The sequence below is a fragment of the Mytilus californianus genome, unplaced genomic scaffold (assembly GCF_021869535.1).
Source record: "Mytilus californianus isolate M0D057914Y unplaced genomic scaffold, xbMytCali1.0.p SCAF_58, whole genome shotgun sequence".
Taxonomy (NCBI): Eukaryota; Metazoa; Mollusca; class Bivalvia; order Mytilida; family Mytilidae; genus Mytilus; species Mytilus californianus.
This window is the reverse complement of record NW_026262710.1, coordinates 567931-593434: the sequence shown is the minus strand read 5'-3', so window position 1 is coordinate 593434 and position 25504 is coordinate 567931. Positions and strand designations below refer to the sequence as shown.

The 25504-nt window shown below is 32.9% G+C and overlaps 1 protein-coding gene across 2 annotated transcripts in view; it reads right to left on the bottom strand.

The window, feature by feature from the left end:
* The window catches only part of LOC127704133 (uncharacterized), a 46868-nt gene extending 25076 nt beyond the window's left edge, over positions 1-21792 (bottom strand). For both annotated transcript variants that reach the window (XM_052208025.1, XM_052208026.1), the window contains exons 1-3: positions 20620-21792; positions 18687-18753; positions 11424-11744 (exon numbers count right to left, since the gene is read on the bottom strand). In XM_052208025.1, coding sequence (XP_052063985.1) covers positions 11424-11744; positions 18687-18753; positions 20620-21597 — 1366 coding nt within the window. In that variant the 5' untranslated portion in view covers positions 21598-21792. The remainder of the gene's footprint in view (positions 1-11423; positions 11745-18686; positions 18754-20619) is intronic.
* Between the last annotated feature and the right edge of the window lie 3712 nt (positions 21793-25504).

Genomic DNA, 25504 nt, shown 5'->3' with positions numbered 1-25504 from the left:
TGCAATACACTGTGCTGTTGCGCAATACTAAGTAAATCTGTTGTCAGACTATAAACAAATGAAGTTCAATTTCTTCTCAATGTCATATTTGAAATTTATGAAAATCAATATGGAGATTACATCAATAGCTATAAATAATTCATGAGAACTGATGAAAGCATTTTTGAGTTATTGTCGAAAAACTGGAAAATCCCCCCTTTTTTAATGAATAAAACCCTATAACTCAGAAATGTAAAATCTAAAATTTATAAAATTCTAAAGGGAGCTAACATCAACAGATATAAAAAATTCACCAAAGTTTCATGAGAATTGCTGAAAGCATTTTTTAGTTATTGTCAGAAAACTGGAAAATCACCCTTTTTTTATGAATAAAACCCTGCAACTCGTAAACGTAAAATCTAAAATTCATAAAAATCGAAAGGGAGCTCATGTCAATAGATATTAACAATTCACCAAAATTTCTTGCAAGTTGGTGAAAGCATTCTTGAGTTATTGTCGGAAAACTGGAAAATCCCCCCTTTTTTAATGAATAAAACCCCAAAACTCGTAAAACGGTAAATCTGAAATTTAAAAAAAACAAAAGAGAGCTCACGTCAATAGATATAAACAATTCAATAAAGTTTCATGCATATTAGTTAAAGGGTTTTTGAGTTAATGTCCGACATGTTGACGACGGACGGACAGACGGTCAACGGTATACCATAATACGTCCCGTAAACGGGCGTATGAAAATAAGAAAATATCAGGGAAATGGACATTAAATAGCAAAGAAATATGGTACCACACCATTTTTTCAAAAATTCTGGGCCCCAGTAGATTACACTTTTTTACTGATTAGTAACAATTACTTTTGATTCAAATCATATAAAAAATAATGGAACTTAGTTTATAAAGAGCAGATCTTTACAAAGGTAACATTTTTCTTTGCAATACACAAGTTGATGTATGTTATGTTAACGCAAGTGTAAGAGTGTGTGTATGTGTGTGTGATTGTTCTTTTCCCCTTTTTATTATAATTTTGTAGCATGTTTATCTGTTGTCATCAAAATTCATAATATCAAATAAAATTAGTAGATTTGGGTAACTAAGTCCTTATACTGGAATAAATTAACATTCATTTTTAGTGGAAAATTGTTTTAATGTTAATTAAGCTCAAATTAAAAATTGTTTGCTAGCCCCTCTTTGTGATTAATGTAAGATAACTCTGGTTAATTTTCCCAACATTTTATCATTATGGGGAGATAATATAATTCGGTTTTCATATATAGTCTTTTTCATAAAAGTTCAAATGCTTTATATAGGTTCCAATCATAATTTCTCACTTAAGCATTTGACATATGTTTGAAGTTTCTGGAATAAAGTGGTGCTTATGTTGTTCTGTTTTTGTGTTTGTGTGTATGTGTATCTTGTGTGTGTGTTTGTGTTAGGGGTGTCACAGCATACATGTATTTATCTTTAGGGAATCAAGTAATGCAGCCAAATTAAGGCAATTTGTCTGCTTCATTTGAAATCTGACATAATTATATACACCATATTAAAACAATAAATGTTTTTACAAGTAGCAGGATCAATGCTGTTGTAGGTTAGATGATGCAAATGCACTATCTGCACTCTCACATTAGGTTACCTCATAAAACTGAGTATCTTGTTGATGACAGGGGGGGTTATAATAACCTTGACTATCCATGAGGGTCTTGTACGGTCGATGAGAATGATACTTGAATGTAACTAAATAATATTTCCAAAAATATGAAAGGTTCTTTATACTGGTATATAATAATTTTAAACGTTTCAAAACAAATAAATAAAATTATGAATATACATGAACGTCTTTAATAAACCAATAATAATAAAATGCTTCGCTGGGCGCAGCTTGATACGACCGCAGAGGTCGAACCCTGACCAGTTGGGGCAAGTATGGACACAACATTCAAGCTTGATACAGCTCTGACTTTGGATTGTGATTAAATATTTGACACAGCATAGGTTTCTGACACAGAAAGAATGTGGTCTAAGAACTTCAATTTTTTTAATTTACCTATTATGGTCCAATGTCCAAAATCAAAATACATGGTTAGATTCAGCATATCAAAGAACCCCATATATTCAATTTTTGTTGAAATCAAACAAAGTTTAATTTTGGACCCCAACTTGGACAAACTTGAAAACTGGGCCCATAATCAAAAATCTAAACACATGTTTAGATTCAGCATATCAAAGTACCCCAAGAATTCAATTTTTGTTAAAATCAAACTAAGTTTAATTTTGGACCCTTTGGACCTTAATGTAGACCAATTTAAAAAACGGGACCCAAAATTAAAAATCTAAAAACACGGTTAGATTTGGCATATCAAAGAACCCCAATAATTCAATTTTTGATGAAATCAAACAAAGTTTAATTTTGGACCCTTTTGACCTCAATGTGAACCAATTTGATAGCAGGCCCACAAAATAAAAAATCTAAATACATGGTAAGATTCAGCATATCAAAGAACCCCATATATTCAATTTTTGTTGAAATCAAACAAAGTTTAATTTTGGACCCCAATTTGGACCAACTTGAAAACTGGGCCAAAAATCTAAAATCTAAATACATGTTTAGATTCAGCATATCAAAGAACCCCATATATTCAATTTTTGTTGAAATCAAACAAAGTTTAATTTTGGACCCCAACTTGGACCAACTTGAAAACTGGTCCCATAATCAAAAATCTAAACACATGTTTAGATTCAGCATATCAAAGAACCCAAAAATTCAATTTTTATTAAAATCAAACTAAGTTTAATTTTGGACCCTTTGGACCTTAATGTAGACCAATTTAAAAAACGGGACCCAAAATTAAAAATCTAAATACACGGTTAGATTTGGCATATCAAAGAACCCCAATAATTCAATTTTTGATGAAATCAAACAAAGTTTAATTTTGGACCCTTTTGACCTCAATATGAACCAATTTGATAGCGGGTCCACAAATAAAAAATCTAAATACATCGTTAGATTCAGCATATCAAAGAACCCCAAGAATTCAATTTTCGATGAAATCAAACAAAGTTTAATTTTGGACCCTTTTGACCTCAATTTGGACAAAGTTGATAACGGGGCCCAAAAATCAAAAATCTAAATACATGGTTAGATTCAGCATATCAAAGAACCCCATATATTCAATTTTTGTTGAAATCAAACAAAGTTTAATTTTGGACCCCGATTTGGACCAACTTGAAAACTGGGCCCATAATCAAAAATCTAAATACATGTTTAGATTCAGCATATCAAAGTACCCTAAAAATTCAATTTTTGTTAAAATCAAACTAAGTTTAATTTTGGACCCTTTTGACCTTAATGTAGACCAATTTGAAAACGGAACCAAAAATTAAGAATCTAAATACACGGTTAGATTCGGCATATCAAAGAACCCCAATAATTCAATTTTTGATGAAATCAAACAAAGTTTAATTTTGGACCCTTTGGACCTCAATGTGGACCAATTTAAAAACGGGGCCCAAAATCCAAAAACTTAATACACGGTTAGATTCAGCATATTAAAGAACCCCAAGAATTCAAGAATAAAACCCCATTGAAATTGATCAAGAAATAAGCAATTTATACGAAGTATCTTCTTTTGCACAATACTGTGCAATTGAATATTTCTTGCTATTGTGCAATACTGTACAATTGACAATTTCTTGCTATTGCGCAATATTGTGCTATTGGATATTTCTTGCTATTGCGCAATACTGTGCAATTGAAGATTTCTTGCTATTGCGCAATACTGTGCAATTGAAGATTTCTTGCAATTGTGCAATACTGTGCAATTGAAAATTTCTTGCTATTGCACAATACTCATTATATAATAATTTACACATCCTGTTTGGTGTGTATCTCCTACCATATCATTATTATTTGCTTTTAAATATTAATCAGAAATAACCAACTTAAAATGGAAAATTTTAAAAGGAAAAAAAAAGGAAAAAAAGAAAAAAAAAGAAAAAAAAAAATCCCCCCCCCCCAAATTTTTTGAACCCCCTTATGATTCATCACCCCCAAACTCAATCCCAGCCTTCCCTTTGTGGTATGGTACCTTGCAGTACAATTTCAGAGAGATCCATACACTTGAACACAAGTTATTGTCTGGAAACTAGAAAAATGCTTATTTTTGGCCCCTTTTTGGCCCCCAATTCCTAAACGTTTCGGACAATTACCCCCAAACTCAATTCCAGCTTTCCCTTTGTGATATGGAACCTTGTAGTACAATTTCAGAAATATCCAAACACTTACACACAAGTTATTGTCATGAAACTAGAAAAATGCTTGTTTTTTGCCCCTTTTTTGGCCCCTAATTCCTAAAATTTTGAGGCAATTACCCCCAAAATCAATTACAGCCTTCCCTTTGTGATATGGAACCTTGTGGTACAATGTCAGAGAGATCCATACACTTACACACAAGTTATTGTCTGGAAGTTACAAAAATGCTTATATTTGGCCCCTTTTTGGCCCCTAATTCCTTAACTGTTGGTACCATAACCCCCAAAATCAATCCCCACCTTCCTTTCGTGGTATTGAACCTTATGGTAAAATTTCATGGAGATCCATTCACTTAAACTAAAGTTAGAGTGCGAAAACCAATGTGTCTTCGGACGACGCCGGACGACGACGACGACGACGACGACGCCAACGTCATACCAATATACGACCAAAAAATTTTCAATTTTTGCGGTCGTATAAAAACTAAAATATATTGAATTTATCAATATTGTAATTATTTAAAAAAATTAAATCAAATAACTATACGTAAATATAAAATTATGAACCTGTTCAAGGTAGACCATACACGCATAGATTCAATAGACTTTTTCGAATTGAAACATAGTACAAAGGTAGGTCACTCTTGCATACAAAAGACACATCAAAAGAATTAATTAACACGGCATTCGTGCTCCACCTTCAATGAAAATTCTAAATTATCAATATATAACAGTTGTTAATCTATAGGATAGTGACAGCTAACGAATGCTAACCCACAGTAAAGTATATTTGTTTGAAATATTTTAAAACTTACTCAGAAAAAAGCACGAACTACTTGACTTTCATAGATCATAATTAACGTGTTTACACATTAATATAATATAGTCGTTAAAGATTATTTGCCTCTAAGAGTATAAGACACAATACAGATCGTATGATTGCATCAACTTACCCAAATACAGCTCTAATTAAAGCCTGAACATTTTTACATTGTTTATAATTTTATCCATGTCAGTTTTTTAATATTATCACAACTTCCTGTTACGATTCGACTAAATAACCATATCCCGATATCGTCAGGTAAATACGCTAAATGTTGATATTCATATAATATATATTCACAGTAGTAGAAAAAGGGTAGTCAATTATTCAAATTTTGTTTTATTCACCAAACCCCTCAACACCATAGTCAGGTGGTGATGTACAGGGATTGTAAAAGCCTGACTACTGAAAAAAAAAAAGAAAAGAAAAAAAAAAAGTTTAGTCCCTGATAAAAGTTTGTACAATATCGGCCATGTTGACTTATTTGTAGATCTTGTCCTGCTGATCATATTTGTTATTTCAACTTTCTCTGTATCTATTAAAATTTTACAAATAATAGACAAAATTGATTAAAATTGGTAAAATTCTTCATTTAAGAGCATAAACTCCTGTGAGAAGTCGTATAAGTTTTGATGTAAATGTACACTGGTTAATCTCGACATTCTGAACATTTCTGCCTTGTAAGATTTTCTCTATTAAAAATAGCAGTTCTCAAGATAAAAGACAAAACTTGCATTTTACCCCTATGTTTCTATTTTTAGCCATGTCATCCATGTTGGTTGGCAGTCGGGGTCATTGGACACATTTTTTTAACTAGATACCACAATGATGATTGTGGCCAATTTTGGTTAAATTTGACACTGACTAGTTTCAGAGGGGAAGATTTTTGTAAAAGTTCACGGACGACAACGGATAACAAACGCAAAATGATGAGAAAAGCTCACTTGGCCATGTGGGCCGAAAGGTGAGCTAAAAATGCACATTTACTGCAGTTCTTAACTTTTAATGTATTCTATACATTTATTAATATCTTTTTATTCTGATATTTTAAATAAAATGCTCCAGGGCGCAGCTTGATACGACCGCAGAGGTCGAACCCTGAACAGTTGGGGTAAGTATGGACACAACATTCAAGCTTGATACAGCTCTGAATTTGGATTGTGATTAAATATTTGACACAGCATAGGTTTCTGACACAGAATGAATGTGGTCTAAGAACTTAAAAATTTTAAATTGGACATTCACCTATTATGGTCCAATATCCAAAATCTAAATACATGGTTAGATTCAGCATATCAAAGAACCCCAAGAATTCAATTTTTGATGAAATCAAACAAAGTTTAATTTTGGACCCTTTTGACCTCAATGTGGACAAAGTTGATAACGGGGCCCAAAAATCAAAAATCTAAATACATGGTTAGATTCAGCATATCAAAGAACCCCATATATTCAATTTTTGTTGAAATCAAACAAAGTTTAATTTTGGACCCTGATTTGGACCAACTTGAAAACTGGGCCCAAAAATCTAATATTTAAATACAGGTTTAGATTCAGCATATCAAAGAACCCTAAAAATTCAATTTTTGTTAAAATCAAACTAAGTTTAATTTTGGACCCTTTGGACCTTAATGTAGACCAATTTGAAAACGGAACCAAAAATTAAGAATCTAAATACACGGTTAGATTCGGCATATCAAAGAACCCCAATAATTCAATTTTTGATGAAATCAAACAAAGTTAAATTTTGGACCCTTTGGACCTCAATGTGGACCAATTTAAAAATGGGGCCCAAAATCCAAAAACTTAATACATGGTTAGATTCAGCATATTAAAGAACCCCAAGAATTCAAGAATAAAACCCCATTGAAATTGATCAAGAAATAAGCAATTTATACGAAGTATCTTCTTTTGCACAATACTGTGCAATTGAATATTTCTTGCTATTGCGCAATACTGTACAATTGACAATTTCTTGCTATTGCGCAATATTGTGCTATTGGATATTTCTTGCTATTGCGCAATACTGTGCAATTGAAGATTTCTTGCTATTGCGCAATACTGTGCAATTGAAGATTTCTTGCTATTGTGCAATACTGTGCAATTGAAAATTTCTTGCTATTGCACAATACTTATTATATAATAATTTACACATCCTGTTTGGTGTGTATCTCCTACCATATCATTATTATTCTCTCAAATATTAATCAGAAATAACCAACTTAAAATGGAAAATTTTAAAAGAAAAAAAAAAGAAAAACAAAAAATCCCCCCTCCCAAATTTTTTGAACCCCCTTATGATTCATCACCCCCAAACTCAATACCAGCCTTCCCTTTGTGGTATGGTACCTTGCAGTACAATTTCAGAGAGATCCATACACTTGAACACAAGTTATTGTCTGGAAACTAGAAAAATGCTTATTTTTGGCCCCTTTTTGGCCCCCAATTCCTAAACCTTTCGGGCAATTACCCCCAAACTCAATTCCAGCTTTCCCTTTGTGATATGGAACCTTGTAGTACAATTTCAGAAATATCCAAACACTTACACACAAGTTATTGTCATGAAACTAGAAAAATGCTTGTTTTTTGCCCCTTTTTTGGCCCCTAATTCCTAAAATTTTGAGGCAATTACCCCCAAAATCAATTACAGCCTTCCCTTTGTGATATGGAACCTTGTGGTACAATATCAGAGAGATCCATACACTTACACACAAGTTATTGTCTGGAAGTTACAAAAATGCTTATTTGTGGCCCCTTTTTGGCCCCTAATTCCTTAACTGTTGGTACCATAACCCCCAATATCAATCCCAACCTTCCTTTCGTGGTATTGAACCTTATGGTAAAATTTCATGGAGATCCATTCACTTAAACTAAAGTTAGAGTGCGAAAACCAATGTGTCTTCGGACGACGCCGACGACGACAACGACAACGACGACGCCAACGTCATACCAATATACGACCAAAAAATTTTTAATTTTTGCGGTCGTATAAAAATGATTGTATGTCAAGATGTGTAAATGCTTCATATATTATTTTTGCAATATTAAGTTGCAGTTCAAGATGTTTGCAATGCTTACAAATATTCTAAAAAAAAATCCCAACACAATGTATCCTTAAAAAGTTTGTATTCCCTATTTGAACAATATGCATGCTATTTCAATAAAAGAACAAAGTTTCAATTTCCCACACATTGCACATATTTTATGTGTTCAAGGGCAATAACTTAAAAAAAAATTAAAACTCTTAAAGAAATTAAGGGTGAAGACCTTACAATGCAATTTTCCATAAAACAAATATTTTCAAGGGGCATAACTCTTTAAAAAAATTCATCTGCACTAATTTGCAACTTGACCAAGACATTGATGAAATGAATCTCTGATATAAGGTTGATAAAAATCTGGCAAGAATTATACTTATGAGAGCACTTACAAAGCAATTTTCTATAAAACAATATTTCCAAGGGGCATAAACTCTTTTAAAAAAAGTTGATGGGCACTGAATTTCAAACTTGTCCGGGACATTGCTGATGCTAACTATATATAGGTTTGATAAAAATCTAGCAAGAATTGTACACATGAAAGCACATACAATGCAATTTTCTTTCTAATTAATATTTGCAAGGGCATAACATTTTTTAATAAAATGCTCCGCTGGGCGCAGCTTGATACGACCGCAGAGGTCGAACCCTGAACAGTTGGGGCAAGTATTGACACAACATTCAAGCTTGATACAGCACTGAATTTGGATTGTGATTAAATATTTGACACAGCATAGGTTTCCGACACAGAATGAATGTGGTCTAAGAACTTAAAAATTTTTAATTTACCTATTCAAACCATATCATTTTTATTTGCTTTTATATATAAATCAGAAATAACCAATTTAAAAAGGAAAATTTTAAAGAAAAAAAAGGAAAAAAAATTAAAAAATCCCCCCCCCAAATTTTTTGAACCCCCTAATGATCCATTACCTCCAAACTCAATCCCAGTCTTCCCTTTGTGGTATGGTACCTTGCAGTACAATTTCAGAGAGATCCATACACTTGAACACAAGTTATTGTCTGGAAACTAGAAAAATGCTTGTTTTTGGACCCTTTTTGGCCCCAAATTCCTAACCAGTTAGGGCAATTACCCCCAAACTCAATCCCAGCCTTCCCTTTGTGGTATGGTACCTTGCAGTACAATTTCAGAGAGATCCATACACTTGAACACAAGTTATTGTCTGGAAACTAGAAAAATGTGTTTTTTTGCCCCTTTTTGGCCCCAAATTCCTAAACATTTAGGGTAATTACCCCCATACTCAAACCCAGCTTTCCCTTTGTGATATGGAACCTTGTAGTACAATTTCATAAAGATCCATACACTTACACACAAGTTATTGTCCTGAAACTAGAAAAATGCTGGTTTTTTTCCCTTTTTGGCCCCTAATTCCTAAATTTTTGAGGCAATTACCCCCAAAATCCATCCCAGCCTTCCCTTTGTGGTATGGTACCTTGCAGTACAATTTCAGAGAAATCCATACACTTGAACACAAGTTATTGTCTGGAAACTAGAAAAATGCTTATTTTTGGCCCCTTATTCCTTAACATTTCGGGCAATTGCCCCCAAACTCAACTCCAGCTTTCCCTTTGTGATATGGAACCTTGTAGTACAAAATCAGAAAGATCCATAGACTTACACACAAGTTATTGTCATGAAACTAGAAAAATGCTTGTTTTTTGCCCCTTTTTTGGCCCCTAATTCCTACAATTTTAAGGCAATTACCCCCAAAATCAATCCCAGCATTCCCTTTGTGATATTGAACCTTGTGGTACAATGTCAGAGAGATCCATACACTAACACACAAGTTATGTCTGGAAGTTACAAAAATGCTTAATTTTGGCCCCTTTTGGGCCCCTAATTCCTTAACTGTTTATACCATAACCCCCAAAATCAATCCCAACCTTCCTTTTGTGGTATTGAACCTTATGGTCAAATTTCATAGAGATCCATTCACTTAAACTAAAGTTAGAGTGCGAAAACCAATGCGTCTTCGGACGACGACGACGACGCCGACAACGACGACGCCAAGGTCATACCAATATACGCGGTAGTAAAAATAATTAATCAGCACTGTTTAACTTGTCTGAGACATTGCTGATATAAACATACGATATAAAATTGATAAAAAATCTGGTAGGAATTGAACATGTCAGAGTGGTTACATTGAAATTTTCCATATACTGTAAATTTAGAAATTATTGCAAGCTTTTCATAAATGCCAATAATGCAACTTGGTGATTATTGCAACAATAAGAACTCGTATTCTGATATATGATACATATATCTGTATGCAGATTTTCCTGCAATGCAATAATTAATCTTGCATTTTTGTCAATTCTTCAAAAATCCCAATAATAAATGCATGCAATAACAAATGCATGCAATAATTTATGAATTTACAGTAATTAACATTTCAAAGGGGCATAACTTTTTTTTAAAAGTTGATCGGCAATGACTTTTGAATGTGATAAAGACATTGCTGATATAAACATCTGATATAAGTTTGATAACGGACAGACTTCCGGTATTTTTATGTCCCCATAAACTTGTCGTGCTGGGGACAATGAAGATTAGACATATGTCATAAAAAAGAACTTTACTTAGAAACAGATAAAAACATTCTAGGAAAAATTGCGTCATTGTGGTACGATAGTCAAAATATGGTAAAAGACCCATAACTCCTGGGAAAATGATCAAATACAAATGACGGTACAATATGGTCAACAACAAATAATGGCAAACAATCCTACCAAGTATGACAGCGTTCTGTAAAATGGTCTCAGAGGCGTTCATCAGGTGTTATTACAATACTCCAACAAATGGTCAAAGTCCAATAACTGCAGTAAATACAAGAACAGAGTTCCAATGTCCCCTGTGTTGCACATATTGTATTTGTCATTAACTAATCAAACTTTTTTTGGGTGGTTCTTTAAAACTTTTTATAAATATCTTAGAGCATTTGGTTTGAGGGCACTTATAATGCAATTTGCCATATAATTAATATTTCTATGAGAGGTAACTCTTTTAAAAATAATTGATCGGCACAGATATTTGAACTTGTTGGATACACTGCTGATATAAATTTCATACATATATATTTGTAACTACCTACATGAACAATTTAATACAGTAATTTTATACATATTCAAAAACAGTGTTTTATTTTCTCATTGTAATTTCCATATCTCTACTGTAGTATCATTTAAGAACAGGTTGAGCGAAAAAAAATCAAAGAAAAATAATTTCCTTTGTAACTGAATATTCATAAATCAAGAGAAGTACCAACAACCAAAGCTTTATAAAATAATGAAAAAATTACCTGCTTCAACATTTACTTCAACAGTTTCACTAAAAGATGGACCAATACTGTTAATTGCCTCACACCAGTACGATCCCTTGTCATCATCTTTAACATCTAGTATAGTCAATGAAGGAATAGTCCTTGTTCCACCCCTGTACTTCATAACATTTTGAACTGGTACTTTTACATCATTACTTTTGACTTTTCTCCACCAGATCACTTTAACAACTGGCATTGATTTTCTTGATTCAATTTGACATCTGAGTCTTAGTGTATCACCTTTTTGAATCGTGTAGGTTGTACTGTCCAAAACAATTGAAGGTATTCCTAAAACTGTCACTGTAGAGAAAAAAAAATTATACTTGGGTTATCTATTTAAAACCTTCAACCCAGTATAAAAAAAAATATATAAACAAAATATTATATATTTATTTTGAAATAGACATATTAAACTCAACATAAAGGTTTTGATGCTACTGAAATCATCAACTCTGGAAATTTTTATTTCCAGATTTTTAGGAATTTTGCACCATTCATCACAGGTAAAATATGTAAACTTTTTATGCAGGAGCCTTCCATTCATTATTAATGATGTGTACAGCAGCTTAGTTATTGCAAAGATGATTGATAGAAATTATATCAAACTAGAGGCTCTAAAGAGCCTGTGTTGCTCACCTTGGTCTATGTGCATATTTAACAAAGGACAATCTCCAACATTGTAAACGAGAATACAATTCCTGAAAAAAATCTGTTTTGTTGATCTTGTATTACTGATCATTTAGTCTGTTTAGTTTTTCTCAATCTTCTTTAGTTTTTGCTTAAAACACAAAAGAGGGTAAAAAAATCCTCATTTAAGGGCAATCACTCCTATAAAGAGTGATAGTCAACTAACTATATCGGAAAAATTTGACTTATTAGATCTTGCCTTGCTGATAATTTTTGTGATTTAAAGTGTCTATTTATCTATTACAATTTTTATCATATATGGCAAAATGCAAAAAAAATGGTAAACATCGTCATTAAAGGGCATTTGTTTGCACCTGTCCTAAGTCAGGAACCTGTTGTTCAGTGGTTGTGTTTGTTGATGTGGTTCATAAGTGTTTCTGGTTTCCTGTTTTTTATATAGATTAGACCGTTGGTTTTCCTGTTTGAAAGGTTTAACACTAGTCATTTTTGGGGAACTTATTAGCTTGCTGTTCGGTATGAGCCAAGGCTCTGTGTTGAAGGCCGTACTTTGACCTATAATGGTTTACTTTTACAAATTGTGACTTGGATGGAGAGTTGTCTCATTGGCACTCATACCACATCTTCTTATAACTTATAACTCCTATAAGGAATCGTCGGACGATTTCTCAAAAATTGTCTTAATTGTAGATCTTGTCTTGCTGAAAATTTTTGCTTATTTAAGTTTCTATCTATCCTTTATAATTTTTAAGATATAAGGAAAAAACGCAAAAAATTGGTAAAAATCGTTATAAAAGGGTAATAACTCTAATATGGAGTCAACTGACGATTTCGGCCATTGCACACTTATTTGCAGAACTTGTCTTGTTGATCATTTTTGCAATTTAAGTTTCTCTCTTTCTATCATAGTTTTCAAGATAATAAGCAAACATGAAAAAAAATGGTAAAATTTGTCATTTAAGGGCAATAACTCCTGTAAGAAGTTGTCCGAGAGTTTTGACGTATGTGGACAATTGGTAGAGCTCAACTTTCTTAACATTTTTGCTCTGTCAGATTTTCTCTATTTATAACTGTTTTCAAAATAACAGACAAAACTTGCATTTTACCCCAATGTTCTATTTTTAGCCATGTCAGCCATCTTGGTTGGCAGGTAGGGTCATCCATATTGCCACCGTACACATTTTTAAACTAAATACCTCAATGATGATTTTGGCCAAGTTTACTTAAATTTGGCCCAGTTGTTTAAGTTGTAAAAGTTAATAGACGACAACAGGTGAAGGACAACAAGTGATGAGAAAAGCTCACTTGAACCAGGGTTGATTCTACTACATGTATATTGTTGAGGGTCGCTCAGCGGCCCTAAAATCGGCTGGCAGCCCTAACAAAATTAATGTGAATATAAATTCCCAATTCAGGAAAAATAAAATAAAAATTGATATTTCCGGAAATGTTTCTTTCACCAATTTAGGCAACTATAATTTTTGATAGTTTGTCGTCAAAGCATTTAAAAATCTCGATAAGAATGCTGTCAATGATCGCATTTTATTAACAACAATTTAATTATGTCAACATGTGGTAAACAATTTTAGCAGCCAGATTCAATAGTGATGAAAATGTTATGGGTGTATTTGATCTCGTAAAAGCAGATCGACCAGCAGGTCGATTAAAAAGATGCTTTTTGTCAAAATGGGTCTCATTAAAGCAGACCTCGGCAGAGAGCAAAATTTAAATTTTGATATACCATTGATGAATAAATTTTGATGGGCGCCGATCTCTTAAAAGCAGATCGCCCAGCAGAGCTGGTTATATAATATGATGAAAACTTGTTTTGTAAAAGAAATTATTTTATATTTGGTCAGGCTCTATTTCCTCAAAAGACGAAAGTTTGAGCGTGTTTGAAAATACATGTGGATGATAGATCATTCATGAAATAGGATGTCAACATTATGGAAATGTTTCAAAAGTTGTGAAGATGATCCAAATAATATTAAAATACAATGGTTCAATGCTTTAATTTCCTGTTTCTTCATGTTCTTAGGGTTACACCTAAAGTAAAACTATGGCAACCTTCTACATATTAAACAGCAAGCAAAAATCACAAAAATATCTTATCAATTAAGTACTTGAACTTTTGTAATTGCTTTTCTAAATTCGATAATTGGCCAGTTCAATTTGAAATCCATTTGAATCGATGTAAATTTATAAAGATGACCTGTTGTTGAAAAAAATACCCAATGGATGATTTTTTTAAGTAGTTTATGTTAGCTTTTAGGGTGCAACCATTTAACTTCAAGGGGGGTTATGGTTTTTTATTCAACGCTATAAGGTATTATTTTTATTTTTTTCAATATTCAACACTATAAGGTATGGGGAAAATCTGGATTCAGAATATGTTTTTTTTGTCATCTGCTTGACCAGAATAGTTTTTTCAAATTGGGGATCAGAATATTTTGTTAGTAAAAAACCATAACCCCCCCCCCCCCCTTTTGAAGTTAAATGGTCATTCCCTTATATATGTAAAAGGCTGAGGTAACCATAGCTAAGATGCAAGCCTACAAAAGATAGTGCATCATGTGCAATAATCTTCATGTAACAACATCCCTGGTCTCAATCCAATAACTGTAAAGCGATCTGGTAATCATATATATCATAACCAATAGCCTGTCCAGGATTATTCAAAATGTTAAAACTTATTTACAGCAGTGTACAGGTGAAACTTAATATTCATTTTCCCTTTTTATAGGAAAATAATGTTATTTTGTCTTAGATTTTATGCATAAAAAATTACAAATTTGGATGAAAATTCCCAATTTGATGGTCAAGGGACCCATTTGAAAACACCTGGAATCATTCCAGTGAACCTTAGGGCCAGTTGAGCTAAAAAAGTTACTATTTTTATAAAAAAGTAGAAAAAATCAATAGTTTGTTTACGCCAGAAACCACACCAATTAAAAGCTTTTTCCAGTCACCAATTTTCCACATAGTGAACTTGAGATTAAGGATACTACTGAAAGTATCATCTGTGTCCACATGTGGACACTATCCACATTTATTTGTAAGTGGACGACATTTTTGTAGTTAATATTTAAGTTCAGTTGGTTTCAAGTTTTATTAGACATCAATTTTTCTTTTACAGGAACATAGCCTCTGCACCGTCATATGGCGTTTACATATCTCAGCTAAAATGTTCACTTGTGCATGTTCACACTAACATAAACAGGGATGTGCTCCTTACACAACAAACTGCTCCAACAGAGTTATGAGGAAGATTGACTGAAATCAACACCAAATAAGTTTAACGGTCACCATCACAAATTGGTTGACTGATACCATATGTGTGGGTATCAACTTACTAGCAACATGTTTTCTTTGTCTTAGATCTTAAGATACCAGTATAATCATCAGACCTGTCATTTTACCGATTGTGTCCTTTACCTAATTGTGACACTCTGACAGAGTGTAAATTCACCTGGCGGGAGATGCATGCAAAAAAGTTACAAGTATTACAAGGATTTATTGCAAATAGATTTCCCCACTGTGTTTGTGTCTGTCCCAAGTCAGAAGCCTGTAACTTTTTGATTGTCGTTGATTGATGTCATTTTTGTTATAATGTATATAATTTCAGCTTAAATCAGGAATGGATTTCTCTTTTGAATTGCTCTAAAAATATGTCAAGCAAAAACCAACTAGAGCTGTCAACATAGTGACACTAATACCCCTCATACATGCATTTGATGTCTAAAAGATTAAACCCCCGACTGTATATAGATATAAGAAGATGTGGTATGAGTGCCAATGAGACAACTCTCCATCCAAGTAAAAATTTATAAAAGTAAACCATTATAGGTCACATATTGTGTATATAAATGTTAACTGCAAAATAACAAGTGAAACTGTGAGCTACTGCTCACTGATGATACCCCTGCCCAAATATTCCGGTAAACAGGAATTTGTTGAGTGATGAATCTGAAAACGCATCACACGGTATAGCTGACTCATATAAACCCTGAAACCAAATTTCAGAAATCCTTGTAATGTAGTTCCTGAGAAAAATGTGCCTAAACTTTTCAACTCCTTGGATGTCATGCATAAAATGATGTAAGTGTTCGGTAAACAGGAAGTTGTTAAGTGATGAATCTGAAAACACATCACATGGTATAGCTTACTCATATAAACCCTGAAACCAAATTTCAGAAATCCTTGTAATGTAGTTCCTGAGAAAAATGCGACGAAAAATATTCATGGGACGGACTGACGGATGGACAGACAGAGATAAAACAGTATACCCCCACTTTTTTAAAGCGGGGGTATAATAAGAGTCTATTTGTATCATTGAAATACAGATAAATAAAAATAATATATATTTGCAATTCAGATGTTATCTGTTTCTGAAGGTTTGACAGAGTTATTGATGTCTAATAAAACTTGAAACCAACTGAACTTAAATATTAACTACAAAAATGTTGTCCACTTACAAATAAATGTGGATAGTGTCCACATGTGGACACCGATGATGCCCCCGCTTGCATATCATATAGTTATAAAGGGACATAACTAAGAACTGTAAAAGTGACGCAACCCAAATTTGAACTTGATCTGAGTTTTGTGGTAATAAGCATTGTGTGTAAGTCTCATAACATTTGGTTGAGGCTAACTTAAGTAGAGAACAGAAACTAAAAATTCAGCAATTTTTCTATTTGTAAACACGCATAACTCTAGAATGGTTGTGTATAAGTTTTATAACATTTGGTTGAGACAAACTAAAGTTAGAGAACGGAAACGAAAAATTCAGCAATTTTTATGTTTATAAAGGGACATAACTCAAGAATGGTAAAAGTGTCACCACCAAATTTCGTACTTAATCTGTATTATGTAGTAATAAGCATTGTGTATAAGTTTCATAACATTTGGTTGAAGCAAACTAAATTTAGAAAACGGAAACAAAAAATTTGTACTTGATCTTAGTTTTGTGGTAATGAATATTGTGTATAAGTTTCATAATGTTTGGTTGGGGCAAACTAAAGTCACAGAATGGAAACTAAAAATTTTGCAATCTTTCGATTTATAAAGGGGCATAACTCAATAATGGTTAAAGTAACACTACCCAAATTCAACTTGATCTGTGTTTTATCAGTGGAAGTCAAAAATAAACATTGCATTGTATAAAGCATTGATTGTAGTTGATTCAACTACAATCATGGACAAAGGAAGATAACTCCAATTTTAAAAATTACTTGATATTAAGAAGAAAATAAAAACTTTGCAATTTTTCCATTTATAAAGGGGCACAACTCTAGAATGGTTAAGGTGATGCCACCAAAATTCAAACTTAATCTGTGTTTTGTAGTAATAAGCATTGCGTATAAGTTTCATAACATTTGGTTGAGGCAAACTTAAGTTAGAGAACGGAAACTAAAAATTTTGCAATTTTTTCATTTATAAAGGGGCATAACTCTAGAACGGTTAAAATGACGCCACCAAAATTCATACTTGATCTGTGTTTTGTGTTAATAAGCATTGTGTATAAGTTTCATAACATTTGGTTGAGGCAAACTCAAGTTAGAGAAGGGAAACCAATTTTGGGACGTACGTCCGTACAGACGGACAAGGGTAAAACTTAATGCACCCACCGCTATGGCAGGGGCATAAAATATGGAAAACAAGTGAAACTGGGAGCAACTGCTCACTGATGATACCCCCAGCCCAAATACTTGACGGTAAACAGGAAGTTGTTGATTGATGAATCTAAAAACGCATCACACGGTATAGCTGACTTATATAAACACTGAAACCAAATTTCAGAAATCCTTGTAATGTAGTTCCTGAGAAAAATGTGACGAAAATTTTCAACTTGGATGTGTTGTGTAAAATGATGTAAGTGTTCAGTAAACAGGAAGTTGTTTAGTGATCAATCTGAGAACGCATCACACGGTACAGCTGACCTATATAAACCCTGAAACCAAATTTCAGAAATCCTTGTATTGTAGTTCCTGAGTAATGTGATGAAAAATTTTCATGGGACGGATGGATGGACTGACGGACTGACAGACTGACGGATGGATGGATGGATGGACGGACATACAGAGGTAAAACAGTATACCCCCACTTTTTTTAAGCGAGGGTATAATAATAAAATATATAAAGTTTGATCTAGATAATGTTTTTTTAAACAAAAATGAGCTTCTGTCTAAGTCTCATAAAATTCCTTCAATGTTTGAAAAGTTATCTATGTTTAAAAAAAATTAAACCACAGAAAGAATCTTAATGTTGACAATGAGATTCTGAAGACAGAATGTAGGATAGCTATGTCTTGCTTCCACAACTTTCATTCAAGCTGGACAACAACAAAAACATTGAAATAAGACCAATCAGTTTTTAAAAGACATACCTTTCAATGATCCTAAAAGATATAGGAATGTTTTAAAAAAGAGTTATCAGATAACATTATTAAAAGCAACAGTTTTTTCACCTATTATTTCAACCAATATTGGTACAATATCTTCATATGTTGCACAATAAGTCATATGTTGCACAATAAGTTTACAATGGTTTATGAATATAAAATTAATACGACTGTATATAAACTTCAAATGATACCTGATGCTCTCTGTCTGCTCTCCCTCTGGAATTGTGATTCAAGATTTCTATTTACTGCTTCTGAATGCTGAAATAAAATAATTGCTAACTTATGAACAATATCATTAATAACAAGCTTATACAAATCCTAATTATTTAAAAAAATCAACTCATTAACAGTAGCTCTATAAAATACTAATAAATTAATAATAAATTAATATAAAATGCTTCGCTGAGCGCAGCCTGATACGACCGCAGAGGTCGAACCCTGAACAATTGGGGCAAGTTTGGACACAATATTCAAGCTCGATACTGTCTAAATTTTAATTGTGATAAAATTTTTGACATAATATAGGTTTCTGACACAAAATAAATGTGGTCAAAGATCTTAAAAATTTGAAATGGGACATTTAATTTACCTAGAATGGTCTGATATCCAAAATCTAACAACATGGTTAGATTCAGCATATAAAAAAACACCAATAATTTAATTTTAGTTGAAAGCAAACGAAGTTTAATTTTGGACCCTTCAAACCTTAATCTGAACTTATTTGAAAACAGGGCCCAAAATAAAAATCTAAATGCACAATAAGATTCAGCAAATCATACAGCCGCAATAATTCAGTTTTTGATGAAATCAAACAAAGTTTAATTTTGGACCCTTTTGACCTCAATGTAGACCAATTTAAAAATGGGGCCCAATATCCAAAAAAATGATACAAGGTTAGAACCCCCAAAAATTAAAGAATTAATTAATCCTATCGAAATTGGTTTAAACATTTGTATTTGTTATCAATTGAAGATTTCTTGCTATTGCGCAATACTGTGCAATTGAAGATTTCTTGCTATTGTGAAATACTGTGCAATTGAAGATTTCTTGCTATTGTGCAATACTGTGCAATTGAAGATTTCTTGCTATTGCGCAATACTGTGCAATTGAAGATTTCATGCTTTTGCGCAATACTGTGCAATTGAAGATTTTTTGCTATTGCGCAATACTGTGCAATTGAAGATTTCTTGCTATTGCCCAATACTGTGCAGTTGAAGATTTCTTGCTATTGTGCAATAGAAAATTTCTTGATATTGCACAATACTGTGCTATTGCGCAATACTGTGCAATTGAAGATTTTTTGCTATTGCGCAATACTGTGCAATTGAAGATTTTTTGCTATTGCGCAATACTGTGCAATTGAAGATTTCTTGCTATTGCGCAATACTGTGCAGTTGAAGATTTCTTGCTATTGTGCAATACTGTGCTATTGTGCAATAGAAAATTTCTTGCTATTGCGCAATACTGGGATATTTCAAAAATTTTGAAGAATAAAAATGAACCCCCCTCCCCCCAAAAAAATTGGAAAAAAAAAATCACACCAACTTCTTGTACTCCCCGCCCTCCTTTTGGAGTAATTACCCCCAAACACAAGTTATTGTCTGGAAACTAGAAAAATGCTTGTTTTTGGCCCCTTTTTTGCCCCTCATTCCTGAACGTTTGAGGAAATTAACCCCAAACTCAATCCCAGCCTTCCCTTTATGATATGAAACCTTGTGGTACAATTTCAGAGAGATCCATACACTTACACACAAATTATTGTTCAGAAACTACAAAAATGCTTGTTTTTGGCTCCTTTTTGGCCCTTAATTCCTAAACTGTCGGTACCATCACCCCCAAAATCAATCCCAAACTTCCTTTTGTGGTATTGAACCTTCTGGTAAAAATGCATAGAGATTCATTCATTTTAACTTAAGTTATTGTCCGGAAACCAAATGTGTCTTCGGACGACGACGACGACATCATAGCATTATATGACGCGAAAATTTTTTTGCGGTCGTATAAAAATGGTCTGACATATGCAGCCATGAATGTATTAAAAAACTCTAATACAGCAATAACAATAAATCATTCAGCAATAAAACAAAAAAACTTTTCTTGTAATTATCCATTTTATAATCTAACCTCAACTGTCTGATTGGAATCTGTAAACCAAGTAGAATATAGATCTTCATAATTGGTTTTATGATCCACACAATAAAATGTCTTTTTTCTTGATGTATCAAAAATATCCCAACCATCAGTGGCAGAATGTTTTGAATCAGGACATCTCAATATGTGTGTATAGGCAATGTTCATGTTATGTCTGCCTTTGTAATTGCTAACAGTACTTTCAATTATAGTCCGCAATCCCTGAAAACATGGTGAAATTTGTTGAGTACCATAATACCAAATTTGGATAAGCAGTTCATTTTTGTGTGATAGAAAATATAGCTTCTGCTTAGCATATCTATCATAATTTGCCAACAAGGTTCTACAATAAAGTGCTATATTTCCATTTTGCTCACAGATAGAATACTGTGATAACAATTTGACCATCACATGATTTATAAGAGATGGTGGTAAAAAGTCAAAACTAAAGCACAGGAATGATGTTTTTCCTCTTCTTTCTGATTCAAACAAAGTCACCAAATCTACTGTATGTTCTTCAGGTATTACACTAGGAACGTAATAACAATATGTAGCTGTTTCTTTATATTCATCTGCTCTCCATGCAATGGCAACTATGTCAAATTTTATGAGTATACTGATTATATCTTGTTTGGTTTGATTGGTATTTCTCTTAGTGTCCTCAATTATTCTGTTTAGAAGGTCGAGGGATATTAACCCTTTCTTCTTGTAATCTGAATTCTCCCCTTCATAATGAAAAGCTGTTAGAAGTTGTCTGATGACACTGTACAGCCAGTTGGGAGAAATGATAACACATTCTGGAATATCCTGGTGGTATATTACATTTTTAACATCATTCTGGTATGAGAGAAACTGATTAATTTCACGTCTATCTTGTACAGGGTAACCAGATTCTTTCCCAAGCTGATTGATTTCATCAAAACTCAAAGTCACTGTTGTATTTCGTTTATCATCCAATAATTTTTCAAACATTTTATATCTAACTAGGATTTCTGCTTCTGGTATTTTGCATGTAATATTAACTATTGCTTCTTTGAGACTATGTAATTCTGGGATATTTGTATTTGTATTTGAGAGAACAAAACTGTGTGACACATGTTTTCTGATGGTTTCCTCCTTTTGATCTACACAATTTAGAACATGTCTTTCATGTCTCTTGATGGTTTCCTCAACCTGCAAAAACATTTTACAATACAAGAACTGCAGGTTACGCTATTCAAATTATGTATTCATATAAAATAACTAGAGGCTCTAAAGAGCCTGTGTCGCTCACCTTGGTCTATGTGCATATTAAACAAAGGACACAGATGGATTCATGACAAAATTGTGTTTTGGTGATGGTGATGTGTTTGTAGATCTTACTTTACTGAACATTCTTGCTCCTTACTATTATCTCTATCAATAATGAACTTGGCCCGGTAGATACAGTGGAAAATACTTTGTAAAAATTTACAAAAATTTACAAAATTTATGAAAATTGTAAAAAATTGACTATAAAGGGCAATAACTCCTTAAGGGGTCAATTGACAATTTTGGTCATGTTGCCTTATTTGTAGATCTAACTTTGATGTACATTATTGCTGTTTACAGTTTATCTCTATCTATAATAATATTCAAGATAATAACCAAAAGCTGCAAAATTATCTTAAAATTACCAATTCAGGGGCAGCAACCCAACAATGTGTTGCCTGATTGGTCTGAAAATTTCAGGGCAGATAGATCTTGACCTAATGAACAATTTTACCCCCATGTCAGATTTGCTCTAAATGCTTTGGTTTCAGAGATATGAGCCAAAAACTGCATTTTACCCTATGTACTATTTTTTAGCCATGTCGGCCATCTTGGTTCACAGGCGGGGTCATCGAACACATTTTTTAAACAAGATACCCTAATGATGATTGTGGACAAGTTTGGTTAAATTTGTCTTAGTAGTTTCAGAGGAGAAGATTTTTGTAAAAGATTACAAAAATTTACGAAAAATGGTTAAAAATTGACTATAAAGAGCAATAACTCCTTAAGGGGTCAACTGACCATTTTGGTCAAGTTGACTTATTTGTAGATCTTACTTTGCTGAACATTATTGCTGTTTACAGTTTATCTCTATCTATAATAGTATTCAAGATGATAACCAAAAACGGCAAAATTTCCTTAAAATTACCAATTCAGGGGCAGCAACCCAACAACAGGTTGTCCGATTCATCTGAAAATTTCAGGGCAGATAGATCTTGACCTAATAAACAATTTTACCCCATGTCAGATTTGCTCTAAATGCTTTGGTTTCAGAGATATAAGCCAAAATCTACATTTTACCCCTATGTTCTATTTTTAGCCATGGCGGCCATCTTGGTTGGTTGGCCGGGTCACCGGACACATTTTTTAAACTAAATACCCCAATGATGATTGTGGCCAAGTTTGGTCAAATTTGGCCCAGTAGTTTCAGAGGAGAAGATTTTTGTAAAAGTTTACGGACGACGGACGACGGACGCAAAGTGATGAGAAAAGCTCACTTGACCTTTCAGGTCAGGTGAGCTAAAAATGAATGAAAACTTGTCAAAAGTGAGGTTTTTTGTGTTCTTAATGTGAATTTGAATAGCTGAAATTGGTTAAAGTAACCTATAATGGAGAAGCAAGGTTGACTGTCTTGTATCAGCAAAAGAACACTTAACTCATTAAGAACATCACAAGGACCACCAACAATACTTTTGGCTAGTTTAGGTTCTTTGCAAAGAATAAAGCATTAAGGTGCAAAAGACTGATCAAACTGCAAGTCAGAATAGAGTGTCTAACTGAGGTGACAAGTACTTTTGTATACTATTACTCTTTTTTAATTTGTTCTTCAAAGAAACAATCTCACCATCATTCTAACAAACTTCATCATTGTCCTACTTTCTATTTGAATAGCATTCGGGGAAATTGTTAATATGTGCCTGGTAATGGAAGGCAACATTCAACAGAGCAACTTATAAACACTATCACTCAGTTGCTCAACTTTATGATTTTTTTTGTTCAATCATTAGTGCAAGTGAAACAGTGAAATAATAATTCGCTTTTAGCAGCCAGTTTTGTTCAATTTTGTCAAAATTAGCTAAGAAACATCGCTGATGAATTATTCACTTGCAAGAGAATAATTCGACCTCATTGAATCCGTGTTCATGTGACCTTCAATTTAAATTGTTAGCTAGAGATGGATTACGCATGAATTAGGCGTGTTCAGTTATTAAAAGGAAAAGAATGTCAACATTGAAAGTGTAACAAAGGTAAACCATTTGATTAACTGATTCGATCCACAAAAACTCATTCTTATACAGGTAAAAACGATGATTAACATAAATTGTTAACCTATAATATGAGGTCAAACAGACATAGAAAAATCAAATTGCATGAGTTTGCTATCTATTTATATCTATACTAAAATACACACGAAATGTTGATACATATTATCGAACCCATGCATTGTAAATTGTTTATTTTATACTTTTTATAATTAGGATATACGTTTAAGTATGTTATAAATCAAATATGAGAATTTGAGTCAAATCGGTGAACATGAATTTGACAGCTAATGCCTCTTTAATTTAATCATGGTAATATAACAAATTATATTATTCTGTAATCCTATTTCTTGAACCTTTGAATTTTTTTTTATCAGATTAATAGAGAGCTCACTCAGTACCATTTTCCATTTATTAACCAATCAGAATACAACTGACATCACACTATCCTTTATGCTAAACTGAATTGTGAATAATTTATGTCTTAATGTATTCAAGAGGGTCGTAATGGGGGTGCCTTCATGACGATTAACAATAAAAGATCTCGCCAAATGACGTTAACGGTAATTTTTGGTGCATGACGATGAAATGTACGCTTTCTTTTAAGATGATAAAAAAATCGACTGATTTTGACAAATCACGTTAATTTTTTTCCAAAAATAACGGTAACAATATTTATTTGAGACCTCTGACGAATCACGATAAGGATATTTTGACGAATGACAGTAAAATTTTAACCAATTTGACACTAACGGTAGCCGAAAATGACTGTTTGACGCCTGACGGTAAAGGGCATTCCTACCCTCATTCAATAACTATGTTTGTTTCAAATCCCCTTTAAATCAAAGCTTTTAAGCCTTTACCAAAATCTGGAGATCTGTACCTGGATACACTGTTTGTGGTTAGCCAGACAAGTAATAAGAACAGTGAAACTTTCATTACCAAACCAACTTACAGGTCCTGAATATTTCAATTTATCTATGTGTGTTCCAACCAATATAATGGAGGGAGTAAGTGATAGAGGTGAGGGTTGGTCCTCTGCTGCTGCCAGTCTCTTACTGTGGACACTATAAAGCCAGTCTCTAATAAGTCCTGCAAGTAAATTCACATACAAATAATATTATAAATTAAAATAAATCAATAGCAACTGGGGAATTGGTATAAAATAAACAATTTAAATATGAAGATGCAGAACATATAGGAGTAATCAACATTTACCATGTAATTCTTCAAATATGCCTTTACTGAAACATTATCTGTCTTCTTTGTTTCTGTTTTTACTGGTAATCATTTTGGATCTTTTTGCAGTTTTTCTGTAGCAATAATTAATATTACAAAATAGTTTCCAATAATTCAAAATGACAAAGTATTCATACCACCATTATTTTCCAGCATAAGATTACTCTTTGTATGATTCCTTTTTTCCTCTGATAATTCTTCATTCACATCAGATAATAAGAGGTATATTGCCTTTGTTGATAAAAATGGTTCAAATGCAGCATAATATTCCTTTCCACCTGGTATATCTAGTATGATTAGTTCCATAGTTTCACCAGTTTCTTCTTTTGATTCTTCATTTTCTGGATTCATTTCTAATTGTATAATGT